We start from the raw sequence: 13815 nt of genomic DNA, 5'->3' as shown, positions 1-13815 counted from the left end.
CGGGAAGAGAACATAAGGGAGAATTTTAGCAAAATGATGCCATCAGGATGAAGCCAAATCCAGTTTATATGCTGTTCACTATGTTTACCTCCAAGGCAGCCATGCACACCACCCGGTTAGAATGGTAGAAGAAATTGGGCAAAACATCGAAGATAGTGGTCTCAGACAGGATGAGTTTCTGCCGAGGGGAAAAGCAATATTATCCTTTGGATGTTGTGTAAGTCAACAACAACAAACAAATGCTGTTTTGCATACAATGCAGAAAATATGATGCTCACCTTCAGGTTCTCTGGGCAGAACTGGTGCCCATATATGTCAATGGCAGACAGAAAGATGGACTCCACCTGGTTGTGCCTCAGTTCATAAGAGGGCAGATGGGAAGCTATCAAAACCTGCAAAATACACACTTGTCCATCAATATCTGGTGTTTTGTAGCTACTAAACTGCCTATCTAAGTGAATAACATCTATCATCTTATCTGACTAAGGTCTTACCAGTCTGACGGAAGTCCTAGAATGATGAAGAACAGTACACTCCATTATGGGAAAACGTCATTCAGTACAAACAGTTGCGAAAAATACCTGTCTGGCACGCAGAGCCACCTTTGAGTTCTCCATCTTGTTGAGCTGTGTGAGCTCGTTCAGGATGGCCATCAGCTCGTCTGTTATGGTGGGGTCCCGGCCACATAGCTGATCCTAAACATCACCAGGGATACACAACCCACTCCCTATTAGCATTAGAGAGAAGTAAAACATGGCCCCAATACAACAAACTACATATGTAGGAAAACTGCACTGCAGGTTCACTGAAAATTATTACAATGATAATTTTGTATTATAAAGACAGGTGTGGTTTCCGAACCTGGTCTCAGAGCATTTTGTATTATACTGTATGTAAATCCGAGACACTCGATTTAGTATGATATTTTACATTTCTTATGGTATGTATTCATTTGTGGATGTCCATCACCCATTTCGTATGATATGTCACAAATTGCAATTCGGGGGAAGGGTTAACTAACATGCTAAGTAGTTGCAAAGTAGTTAAAAAGTTGCTAATTATCTAAAATACTAAAGTTGTCTGTGATGAGATTCGAACTAGCAACCTTTGGGTTGCTAGACATTTGCGTTATACACCCCCCCCCAGTTATAAGCTCACCCCTCCACCCCCACCAACCATCCTTCTTTCGTTTTTGCCTTAAGTAACCATCGGTCTTATGTAACCATACCAAATGTAACATATCATACTACAATGAACAAAAATAGAAACGCAACATGCAAAGTGTTGGTCCCACAAGCATTTCGCTACATTCGCATTATCATCTGCTAACCATGTGTATGTGACAAATAAAATGTGATTTAAATGTGATGTTTCATGAGCTGAAATAAAATATCCCAGAAATCTTCCATATGGACAAAAAGCTTATTTTGCTCATAGTTTGTGCACAAATTTGTTTGCATCGCTGTCAGTGAGAATTTATTTTTGCCAAGATAATCCATCCACCTGACAGGTGTGGCATATCAAGAAGCTGACTAAAAAGCATGATCATTACACAGGTTTATGCTGGGGACAATAAAAGGCCACTAAAAATGAGCAGTTTTGTCACAATGCCACACGTCTCAAGTTTTGGTGGAGCCTAAAATTGGCATGCTGACTGCAGGAATGTCCACCAGAGTTGTTGCCAGAAAATGTAATATTAATTTCTCTACCATTAGCTGCCTCCATTGTTTTAGAAAATTTGGCAGTACATCCAACCGGCCTCACAACCGCAGACCACATGTATGGCGTTGTGTGGGTGAGCGGTTTGCTGATGTCAACATTGTGAACAGAGTGCCCCATGGTGGTGGTGGGGTTATGGTTTTGGACGGCAAACTATGGACAACAAACACAATTGCATATTATCAACGGCAATTTGAATGTACAGAGATACCGGATGCCCATTGTCGTGCCATTCATCCGCCGCTATCACCTCATGTTTCAGCATGATAATGCACGACTACATGATGCAAGGATCTGTACACAATTCCTGGAAGGTGAAAATGTCCCAGTTCTTCCATGGCCTGCATACTCACCAGACAGGTCACCCATTGAGGATGTTTGGAATGCTCTGGATCAACGTGTACGACAGCGTGTTCCGGTTCCAATCAATATCCAGCAACGTCACACAGTCATGGAACAGGAGTGGGACATTCCACAATCAACAGCCTGATCAACTTTATGCGAAGGAGATGCATCGCTCTGCATCTGACTGGTTTTCTGATCCACACCCCTACTTTTGTTTTTAAAGGCATCTGTGACCAACAGATGCATATCTGTATTCCCAGTCATGTGAAATCAATAGATTAGGGCCTAATTTATTTATTTCAATGGACTGATTTCCTTAAATTAACTGTAACTCAGTAAAATCTTTGAAATTGTTGCATGTTGCGTTTATATTTTTGTTCATTATATTTTTGTTCACTATAATTTGAGTGTCCCGGATTTACATTTACTATGCTACGTCTAGTCTATAAGGCCAGGCTGGGTTTCAATGACCAATGACAAAGTCAAGCAGAGAACAGCTTGCAGGTTGTGTTGGTTGACCCCTCCGATATAGCATAAACATTTGCGCAATGCATTTTCCTTTATAAAGATTGAGGCTGAATTGATGTTTAAGCTTCACTTGTTCTTCATCAAGTGGAGGCGGAGCTGTGGGTGTTAAGTTGAGAAAGTATTCTTACAATAAGCATAGTGACCAGGATGTTCTTTTTGGATACTTGGGCGTGAGAAAAGATGCTCTCCAGCACAGGGGTCATGTCAGGCTTGTACTGCTCCCTCAGGTTGATCACACACTTGTCGTAGTGAGCTGTTCACAAAAGGAAAAAATATTGGAATACCATGTATCACTACAATATAAAATACAACTGCAGGATACAGTCTATGTCTTGATTATATCAACAGTGAAACACCAATCACCTTGCTGGAACTGCATTTCAACCTGAAGGTAACGGTTGAGCAGATCAAGCACCACAGACTTCATGTAACCCCGGATTCCACTGCGGTACCTGTGACACATTCATATCACAATCCACTCAAACATCATATCTCTGAAGTCAAGTCTGTTATGGAGTGATGATTCAGATGTGAAATAAGAGAAGTGGGACCTCTGCACCAGCTGGACGATACTCTGAGTGTTCATGAAGAACACTTCCCGGTCAGCCTTCCTCTGTAAGGTGGCCGCATGGCTGTCCAGGATACAGGCAATCTAAAATGGAGGGGGAACAAATTCAGTAGGCGTACTGTAGAAGGATTCACTTCATTAGTTGAGAGGTGGATGCAGTTCACTGTGCATTTATTCAATTCCCAGTCCCAAGTCTGATCATGTGGTGGCGATTGTATGGTGCCTGACAATGACTGTAAGAGTTGGCAAGACAGCACAAAAAGATCTGGGGACCAACCTGCTACTAAGGTACTCCGAAGCCACTCACTTTGGCGAAGTGAGAATGGTCAGACGGAGCATATCAGTTAGGATTCCAGGCTAAGTCACTCACCCTTTGGCTGGGGAACTGGCAGAGCACCGAGGTGATGTTGCTGGCGTACTGGGCCATGACTTTGCGGATGGCCTTCTCCACACCGGGCGGGATACGGCTGGACACGCTGGTCATGATCTCCTGCAGCTCCAGCAGGGGAAGCGAGGGGTCCCGCAGGGTCTTCATCAGGGAGCCCACCCAGAGCTTCACCTGAAGGGGTGGGGGGAAAATACTGTCATCACACCCTTATATCACACTCTTGTCCCACAGCTCAATCAACATTCCCATTCTACAGTGTGCACAAGGGATGCAATTGCCCGCATTCCAACTTGTCTTCATAACAACCTGACAAGATTTATGTGGTTCCGGGGAAGATAAAACACTTCTTTGGGGCATTATGCGATCTGATAATCTGCTTGACTACGATAATAATGTCGACCTGGAACCTTGCGACCCCTCTATTGGTATGTGCAGAGCTGCAGTAGGTGGAGGCCCACACCTTGTTGCTGAAGTAGGGCTCGGTGAGGCAGTAGCCATCCATAACCTTGACCAGGTTCTCCAGGACCATGTGGAAGACCTGGTGGAGCTTCTCCCCCACGATGGGCAGCGGCTGCTGGGCTGGGAGAGAGGCTGTGTTCAGTTCCACCTAAGAGATCCACAGGAAGACAGAGATTCAGATATAAACCAGCCTCCAAATGTGTGACTGACCACTGCATCATCCCTGCTATTGACTAGCTGACTGATGGGACTGTTGTGTAGGTGAGTTGTTGTCCATGCCTATGTGAAAGCGTGTGATTTTCATGATGTACACTACCGTTCACAAGTTTTGGGTCACTTAGAAAATCCTTGTTTTTGAAAGAAAAGCACATTTTTTTTCCATTAAAATAACAAAAAATTGATCAGTAATACAGTGTAGCCATTGTTAATGTTGTAAATGACTATTGTAGCTGGAAACGGCTGATTTTTAATGTAATATCGACAGAACAGAGGCCCATTATCAGCAACCATCACTCCTGTGTTCCAATGGCACGTTGTGTTAGCTAACCCAAGTTTATAATTTTAAAAGGCTAATTGATTATGCAATTATGTTAGCACAGCTGAAAACTGTTGGACTAATTAAAGAAGCAATAAAACTGTCCTTCTTTGGAATAGTTGAGTATCTGGAGCATCAGCATTTGAGGGATCGATTAAAGGCTAAAAATGGCCAAAAACAAAGAACTTTCTTCTGAAACTCGTCAGTCTATTCTTGTTCTGAGAAATGAAGGCTATTTCATGCGAGAAATTGCTCTAGAAACTGAAGATCTCGTACAAGGGTGTGTACGTCTCCCTTCACAGAACAGCACAAACTGGCTCTAACCACAATAGAAAGAGAAGTGGGAGGCCCCGGTGCACAACCTAGCAAGAGGACATGTACATTAGAGTGTCTAATTTGAGAAACAGACGCTTCACAAGTCCTCAACTGTCAGCTTCATTAAATACAACTTGCAAAACACCAGTCTCAACGTCAACCGTGAAGAGGCGACTCCGGGATGCTGGCCTTCTAGGCAGAGTTGCAAAGAAAAAGCCATATCTCAGACTGGCCAATAAAAATATGAGCAAAAGAACACAGACACTGGACAGAGGACGATTGGAAAAAGGTGTTCTGGACAGACAAATCTAAGTTTGAGGTTCGGGTCACAAAGAAGAACATTTGTGAGATGCAGAAAAAAAGAACAGATGCTGGAGGAGTGCTTGACGCCATCTGTCAAGCATAGTGGAGCCAATGTGGTGGTCTGGGGGTGCTTTGGTGGTGGTAAAGTAGGAGATTTGTTCAGGGTAAAAGGGATCTTGAAGAATTTGCAACGCCATGCCATACCCTGTGAATGGCGCTTAATTGGAGCCAATTTCCTCCTACAACAGGACAATGACCCAAAGCACAGCTCCAAACTATGCAAGAACTATTTAGGGAAGAAGTCAGCTGGTATTCTGTCTATAATGGAGTGGCCAGCACAGTCACCGGATCTCAACCTTATTGAGCTGTTGTTGGAGCAGCTTGACTGTATGGTACGTAAGAAGGGCCCATCAAGCCAATCCAACTTGTGGGAGGCATGGGGTGAAATCTCTTCAGATTACCTCAAAAAATTGACAACTAGAATGCCAAAGGTCTACAAGGCTGTAATTGCTGCAAATGGAGGATTCTTTGACGAAAGCAAAGTTCCAAAAGGACACAATTATTATTTCCATTAAAAATCATTATTCATAACCTTGTCAACGTCTCGACTACATTTCCTAATCATTTTGCAACTCATTTCATGTTTGTTTTAATGGAAAACAAGGACATTTCTAAGTGACCCCAAGCTTTTTTGAATGGTGGTGTATGTTTTAAACCTATTGCACTACTATGTGATTTGTACTGTATTATGTGATAAGAATGCCTACTATAATAGCTGTGTCCGAAATGGCACCCTATTCCCTATATAGTACAGTGTAAATATTGGATAGTGTGCCAGTTCAGATGCAGCCATAGAGTTGTATTGAAGTAGGTGAGGGAGTGACTTGCTGGATGGATGCTGCTGGGGTTGTCCAGGTCCATGCGTGCCACCACACAGCCAGGCTCCAGCATCGCCCCATGCCTCTTCACATAGTGGACACAGCCAGACTCCACCACTGTCAGTGTCATCACCATCTTCATGACCTGCAGACGCACCGCAGGAGTCAGTCGGCACATGCACACACACAAACAAGACTGACTACCCATGTAACGATTATCTAATTATGAAAACCAAACCTGTACATACAGTAGGTTTTCATGGACTCCTCGCTCACCTCGATCTCTGCATACGAGTTCCCTGCACAGATATGGCCTCCGTCCTCCACCAGGTACAGCAGGAGCTTACCAGCAGAGGACGACCTCAGCACTGTAGGGTCTTTCTCCTTCTCAAACACACACGTCTTGTTGCCAACAGTGATCCGGTAGCTAGAGGGTTACAAATACATACGTTCATGATGGCAAAAGAATTGTCTTAATGGCCCATCCATCCACCCGAAAGAAAGTCCCACCTGGCCACTTCCTCCTTCATGTAGGTGGTGTAGCTGCTGCCGTTGTAGGAGAGCAAGAGGCCGCCGTCACTCAGCCGATGGACATCGATCTCAATGTCCGAGCCATTCATGATGACAACGTACGTGGTGGGGGATTGGCGAGCCACCTGTCAGTCACAAACAATGCTGAACTCTTATTGGTTGATAACTCTGAGGGGCGAATCCTAACTTCCACTTGAAATGAATTTTTACTTAGTCATGCATTGATGTCAATAGGAGACTAAGTGAAAATTTGACTGAAATTAGGATTCGCCCCTGATCAAACAAATGTATTTATAAAGCCATTTTTACATCAGCAGATGTCACAAAGTGCTGTACAGAAACCCAGCCCAAAAACACCAAACAGCAAAGCAGATGTAGAAGCACTTATCCCTGAGAGGATAAGATCAAGCCATGACAGAGAATGAGACAGGTGTAATGAGAGGTCTTCGTACCTTGAGGCAGTATTTGATCCCCTCATAGACCAGGTCCACCTCGACAGTATTGAGCAAACTGGCTGCAGGCAGCACCTGGCCCCTACAGAAGGACATTTCATATACTGGATTTAGACAGGTGTACAACTTCACAGCAATAACACACCGACAAAGGTGATATTCAGATTATCTTCCTTCTCCCCCTCAAGGATTTATAAGTATTGGATTGGATGTAACAAATATGGGAGAAAAACACTCCATCTAACTCCATGCCAATCCAATACTTTTTCAGCCTTGAGGGGGAAGTAACAATTGCACACTTCAGGGAGAAAGGGGGGTGAGAATGTGAATTGGGCTATAGTAGGCCACCTTTCCAGTGAGTGCAGGAAGTCGGACATGCTCTTCCTGAAACTAGAGTCCGCCACGTGTAACGACCCGCAGACAATGCCCAGCATGGTGTCTGGCCTCTCCGCCTTCAGGGAGAACACACACACGTTGGAGATGTTTTCACACACACAGACGTTGGAGATTTGTTTTTAACCAACTGTCGGTCTTACAGGATTGACTTTTTTAAAGATTTATGTTCATATTCCACAAGGGTCCTCTACCTGAACTTTATCTGCGATGAGATTATCCAACCAGCCGGTGTGGATGTCGTTGTTCCTGAAGCTCTCTGTCTCCAGCAGCTTGATGAGGTACTCCACCGTGGTCCTGAAGTCCCCTCGGATACACAGCTCCTTCATGGCCACCACCATGTTCCTGCGCCACCACACAGTAACCACCACCACTATCACACCCCAGGTACGGTAAGACACCAACACACAAACCACCAACTCATGCAGAATTCCAAATGGATCTAAGCCCATACACCCAAATCACTCATGTAGATCTGAGAGCACTTTGATAATAGCTTCATCTTGCCTTCTTTTTTATTTATTTTTTATTTTACCTTTATTTAACTAGGCAAGTCAGTTAAGAACAAATTCTTATTTTCAATGACGGCCTAGGAACAGTGGGTTAACTGCCTGTTCAGTGGCAGAACGACAGATTTGTACCTTGTCAGCTCGGGGGTTTGAACTTGCAACCTTCCGGTTACTAGTCCAACGCTCTAACCACTGATTGGGGTTCTGATTGGCCAGGTGAAAATGTCACCATATTGCATCCACCTATCCTATCCTCAGGTCTACAGAAGTGGTTAGGGAGTAGGGGCTAGCGGTCGATAGGGACTTCATCAGAATAACTGTCTACAACACAACAAGGCAAGGAAGGACTCACGAAATGGCCTCCTCTCGGTTCTCCCCCCAGGAGAAGCAGTGGCCGAACTGGGAGTCAGCAAACTCGTGCAAACCCCCGGTAGCCCCGACACTGAAGTAGCCCCACACGTTCTTACTGCTGCGGAAGTTGAGCTCCTGCACTGTGCCCGAGCTGGGCTTGAAGCCCTGCGAGTGACAAGGAGGGAGGACAGGTCAGTTGTGAGCCTGCAGAACCCATGCCATCACTTGTTAAGAATATGGCCGGCCAGCCCTGTAGAATGCACACCTCGTCTGGGTTCTCGCTGGTGATGCGGGCCGCGATGACGTGTCCCCGGGGACTGGGTACACAGTCGGGGGCCTCAAAGTTGATGGTGGTGTCCCCCCAAGGGGCCTCTCCATAAAGCATGCGGATGTCTTTGATCCTGTGGAGGGGGATCCCCATAGCTATCTACAAAGGAGAAAGACCAAGTTAACATGGTTTATTCCCAAGGAACTATTCACCGTTCCTAAAGCTTTCAGAACATCTCAACAACCACATTAATATGACATTTTACTGAGATTGCGGAAAAAAATGGAATGCGATCATTAACTAAGCCAAAGGACGAGATTAAACCCTGACCTCTGGCTGCTGCGTACCTGTAGCTGGGCGGCAGGCAGGTTGACATCCCCAATCATCTCTGTGCAGGGGTGTTCTACCTGCAGACGGGGGTTGAGCTCTAAGAAGTGGAAGCTCCCGTCTTCAGAGAAGAGGTACTCCACGGTGCCTGCGCTCACGTAGCCCACCATCTTAGCCATCCGCACTGCATACTGACATGGGGAGGGGGCTTGTGTTCATTAGGCACCAAGAGGAAGATAACTGACTAAAACAGGGAGGGACTACATTTTCCGTTGTGTGCCCTAATGAACACAACTATGGAATAGTGAAATGGCCGAAAAACAAGTATCTAAATGTCAAAGGGGAGAATCGTCATTACAATGGAGAACACAACGACAAGGAAAGGCCCTCTGTGTCTCACCTGCTCCATGTGCTCAAAGGTGGTGGAAGATGCTATGGTGGCCGGGGCCTCCTCAATGATCTTCTGGTGTCTCCGCTGGATGGAGCAGTCTCGGCCAAACAGGGAGATTGCGTTGCCATACTGGTCGGCAAGGATCTGGACTTCCAGGTGACGGGCATGCTGGGCCAACTGCATGACGAAGATGGGCGAGCCAGGCACCTCCGACTGCACCTGTAGATGTATGGATCCATCGATTTGTATTAGATGAGGGTAACACAAAATTGTGCTAATTATGGACATGACATCTCATGCAGTGTGTGTGTGTGTGTGTGTGTGTGTGTGTGTGTGTGTGTGTGTGTGTGTGTGTGTGTGTGTGTGTGTGTGTGTGTGTGTGTGTGTGTGCGTGTCAGGTGTTATGGGCAGCCTAGCTGTGTGGATGTGGATTCAAATAAAGTATTAAAATGTGTGTGTGTGCGTGCGTGTCAGGTGTTATGGGCAGCCTAGCTGTGTGGATGTGGATTCAAATAAAGTATTAAAATGTGTGTGTGTGCGTGCGTGTCAGGTGTTATGGGCAGCCTAGCTGTGTGGATGTGGATTCAAATAAAGTATTAAAATGTGTGTGTGTGCGTGCATGTCAGGTGTTATGGGCAGCCTAGCTGTGTGGATGTGGATTCAAATAAAGTATTAAAATGTGTGTGTGTGCGTGCGTGTGTGTCAGGTGTTATGGGCAGCCTAGCTGTGTGGATGTGGATTCAAATAAAGTATTAAAATGTGTGTGTGTGCCTGCGTGTGTGTGTGTGTGTGTGTGTGTGCCTGCGTGCGAAATGCAATGACACAAACCTGTCTAAAGAAGCTGGCAAAGTCCTCAGCGTTGTCCACCTTCCGGATGCCCTTACCCCCTCCTCCTTCTGACGCTTTTATCACCACCGGGTAGCCAATTCTGTCTGCTCCCTTTCAGGAGAAAGCACATTGCAGACGAAAGGATATTCAGCAACCCTGAACTTGAAATCAAATATTTTATTGTTAAAACCAACGCGTTTCATCTTCAGTTTGCTCCACTGTTTATGAACCTTGGTTTAAAAGAGAGTTAGGGACAGCATTTCCATTGCTCGGGAAAGAAACACATTGAAATCCACCGTTTCAGACATCTTAAAGGACATCAATACAAACCGAGTGAATTAAATACCTCTCCAGTGACTACTTGTCATTTGCTGCAAAGGATGTCTCAATGGTTTCAGCATTGGCGATGGTGTGGAGATGCTTACCGCAAGTCCAACGTCAACATCACGCACGCAGCCGTGCACGTAGACCTCTGGAGGCACGCTGATCACGTGGCCGAGCCTCTGGTCATCCTCTGTCCAGTCTACTCTCAGACCTACAGCACACGCAAGAGAAAATAACATGAAACCTAGTTCAGGACAAATACACTGTTATGACAGAGTATAGAATAGAACAGAATCATCTTCAAAACCGCTAGTGTAAAAAAAACAACAGTCAGTCACCCAGTCAGAGTCCTAAAACTAGGGGTGTGGGGAAGGGGTTAAGATGCAAGGATGGATGGATGGGGGAGGTCTGGGGGTAAGTGTGGGGCAGGGGGCTATATCACCTGATCCACTCCAGGGCAGGGTGGGGATGTCTGCGCTCTGGGCCACGATGGAGGAGGCCACCTTATCACCCAGGGCCCACATGGCCTTACTGGATGGCCCTGAGACACAGGCAAAAAAATATATAAATATAAACATATCTACATCAACACACCACAATGAATGGTGCTTGTGTTGTAATGCGAGTTAACCATCCAATCATCCACAAACGGCTTCATGCCGGGCTGTACCTAAGAAGGAGATTCCGTTCTTGTCCAAGAGCTCAGGCAGTTTGGGGTTCTCAGAGGCGTGACCCCATCCAACCCAGACCGCCTGTGAACAATAAGAAAACCGAGATCAGAGTGGGAGCCATGAAAATATAATTACTAGAAGAGACAAAGCCTCTCAGACCAATTTGACAGCAAAATTCATCGGTGCACTCAATATGGCCGCCGGTCCACCCATCATAGGACATTGGGACTTGATTTGGGATTGGTAATGTCCCTTCTAAGCAAAAACAAATTCTCCTGTGGGTGAGAATGGAGATGGAGGAGCACCGTCTGACCTGTACAGGGATCCTCTTGGCGATGTCCACTATCAACTCTACGTTGGCATAGTTGTTGTTGTTGGCGCCGCCGGGTACGGGTACATAGTGGTCCGCCATTTTGATATACTCTATAGAAGAGTCACACACATACAGTTAGTTATTCGTGAGAAGTTCACACAGAAAAAATTGAGTGACTCGCTGTCGACTTTATCTAACAGATCTGCCAAGAGACACAATGATGAACAACCATCTGGAGCTGATGATGATGACCTGCTAAAACATGTTTCACTGACCTGCGTTCGCTTTCAGGTCCTCAGGGGTGACCATCACTACAAAACGGATGGTCTTCTCATTCCGGAACATCTCGTAGGACCAACGGCGGATGGAACGCATACATTTGACCGCCGCTATGCCATTATTAGCTATCAGCACCTTGTGAAAGAGAAAAAGTGGGAGAGAGAGAAAGAAAGAGAGACAAAGAGAGAGAGAAAAAAGTATAGAAAAAGAGAGACAAAAATAAAAAAGAGAAGAAAGTAAACAGTACTCAACTCAACTTTTGACACTATTTTGTTGTCTGTTGCTCATAGCTTAATGAGGAGTTTAGTCAAGGGAGACACACATTCAGTGACACGCATCCAAAAAAGGCACAGACAGACAGGGAGGGATATCTTACCTTATCTATCACACGGGTTCCTCCGAAGCGGGTGACAAACTCAGCCGGCGAGGCCACGGTGAAGTCTCTTTGCAGCTCAATTTTTCGGTGCTCGCGACCCTTCCTCACCAGATGTGGGTGAGACATGCTAGGCCTGGAAAGAGAAAACATACAAGTGGTAGTCCAAGAGCACAAACGCATCAATGCCTCACGCTTTTTATAAATATTTCATACGCACAACTCAAGTAAAACATTAAGCAACTGGCAATCAGTCATTTCTGTGTTGGGACAAATCTCTGCATCATGTAAAGTAGGTCACGGTAAATTAGGACGTAGGACTTCTAGAAGAACATTCCCGTCCAGCAAGCAAGTTCACCAACATAGGACTCACGGGCCAAACCCAGAACAAGGAGGAAACAGCAGCATTGGACCGTCACAGCAATCAGCCAAAGTTCAGTCTCTACAGAGGGTAATGGTTGTGCTGTCACAGCTCAAGTCACAAGTGCATGTCTTACCTTCTCTGTGAGCCAAACATTTTGTCAGCCATATCCTAAGCAAGGTGTTCAGTCTACCGTGACAGACAAATGTTTCAACTCTGCGATCTGACAGGCTACAATACAACACACATGCTAATCCTCTCAGTTACCTACAGAGGTGCCGCAGACATGCCTGGTACTGCACGTATAAACAATGCTCCCAGACCACAAAGACAATCAAAGGTTAATGTGTTATCATCAAAAATACATAGCCTAGTTACACAAGCCCTTAATCCTATCAGCAGTGGCAGAGCATTTTACCATCTCTCCATTGTGCACAACCACCAAAATGTTCACATGGACCAAGTTCATATGAAAAATATATGCTAATGGAAACAATACTAACTGCACTCAGTTAAGCTGACAAGTAAGCATCAATTTAAAAAAGTGTGATACTAACAAGAGCAGTGTGCAGGTTTCTCTTTTCTTTAAAGTTCTCTCTATGTTACCATGTAACTGCAACAAGATAGCTCAGATGTGCAAGTGACTTCTTACATTTTGAACTGCAGTCAGTTAAAAGTAACCTGGATATGGGTTTTCGTTTTCAGTTCAAAATTATCACATAATGACTCAATTAGAAGCCAGACTTTCAGAATATCTGCCTATATTATTGAAGAGTGACAGGGGGCACAATAAAACAATATAATGTTCACTACCGAGAATGATCAAACACTAAACAATACAGGGGTAATTCCAAGGTAATGGAATTATGTTTTCACTCATACCAAACAAAAAAACAATGATTTCAAAGTTGAACAAACCATACAATTCTATGCAAAGGGACTATTTTTAACAATTTGAAAAGAAAAATGTTCTTAAACTAATTTAGTGGAAGAACTGTGCCAATGCAAACTTTGGTGATGGAGTTAAGATAAAATCTCCCTCAAGTTTTCATGTGAACATGTTGTCCAAAAACTCTTAAATACTGTATCTCCTCCAAATTAAGATTTTTTTAAATTCTGCAAAAAGAATGGGGTGTCAGCTATGACATACACTACCGTTCAAAAGTTTGGGGTCTCTTAGAAATGTCCTTGTTTTTGAAAGAGAACCACATTTTTTATCCATTAAAATAACATCAAATTGATCAGAAATACAGTGGCGACATTGTTTATGTTGTAAACGACTATTGTAGCTGGAAACGGCTGATTTTTTATGGAATATCTACATTTATTTATTTATTTTTACCTTTATTTAACCAGGCAAGTCAGTTAAGAACGCATTCTTATTTTCAATGACGGCCTGGGAACAG

The 13815-nt window shown here is 44.6% G+C and overlaps 1 protein-coding gene across 4 annotated transcripts in view; it reads right to left on the bottom strand.

The window, feature by feature from the left end:
* LOC135524912 (acetyl-CoA carboxylase 2-like) overlaps positions 1 to 13815 on the bottom strand; it is a 52691-nt gene that overhangs the window by 20485 nt on the left and 18391 nt on the right. For all 4 annotated transcript variants that reach the window (XM_064952901.1, XM_064952777.1, XM_064952800.1 and 1 more), the window contains exons 2-26: positions 12052 to 12184; positions 11672 to 11810; positions 11397 to 11506; positions 11083 to 11164; positions 10855 to 10953; positions 10514 to 10623; positions 10089 to 10199; positions 9270 to 9479; positions 8890 to 9060; positions 8540 to 8701; positions 8276 to 8439; positions 7609 to 7759; positions 7370 to 7473; positions 7022 to 7103; positions 6549 to 6694; positions 6315 to 6465; positions 6049 to 6183; positions 4009 to 4155; positions 3531 to 3719; positions 3144 to 3244; positions 2956 to 3044; positions 2721 to 2845; positions 582 to 695; positions 279 to 392; positions 89 to 178 (exon numbers count right to left, since the gene is read on the bottom strand). In XM_064952901.1, coding sequence (XP_064808973.1) covers positions 89 to 178; positions 279 to 392; positions 582 to 695; positions 2721 to 2845; positions 2956 to 3044; positions 3144 to 3244; positions 3531 to 3719; positions 4009 to 4155; positions 6049 to 6183; positions 6315 to 6465; positions 6549 to 6694; positions 7022 to 7103; positions 7370 to 7473; positions 7609 to 7759; positions 8276 to 8439; positions 8540 to 8701; positions 8890 to 9060; positions 9270 to 9479; positions 10089 to 10199; positions 10514 to 10623; positions 10855 to 10953; positions 11083 to 11164; positions 11397 to 11506; positions 11672 to 11810; positions 12052 to 12184 — 3229 coding nt within the window. The remainder of the gene's footprint in view (positions 1 to 88; positions 179 to 278; positions 393 to 581; positions 696 to 2720; positions 2846 to 2955; positions 3045 to 3143; positions 3245 to 3530; positions 3720 to 4008; positions 4156 to 6048; positions 6184 to 6314; positions 6466 to 6548; positions 6695 to 7021; positions 7104 to 7369; positions 7474 to 7608; positions 7760 to 8275; positions 8440 to 8539; positions 8702 to 8889; positions 9061 to 9269; positions 9480 to 10088; positions 10200 to 10513; positions 10624 to 10854; positions 10954 to 11082; positions 11165 to 11396; positions 11507 to 11671; positions 11811 to 12051; positions 12185 to 13815) is intronic.

Source organism: Oncorhynchus masou, chromosome 1 (assembly GCF_036934945.1).
Source record: "Oncorhynchus masou masou isolate Uvic2021 chromosome 1, UVic_Omas_1.1, whole genome shotgun sequence".
Taxonomy (NCBI): domain Eukaryota; kingdom Metazoa; phylum Chordata; class Actinopteri; order Salmoniformes; family Salmonidae; genus Oncorhynchus; species Oncorhynchus masou.
The sequence above is the reverse complement of the archived record's forward strand: the minus strand, read 5'-3'. Positions and strand labels throughout refer to the sequence as shown.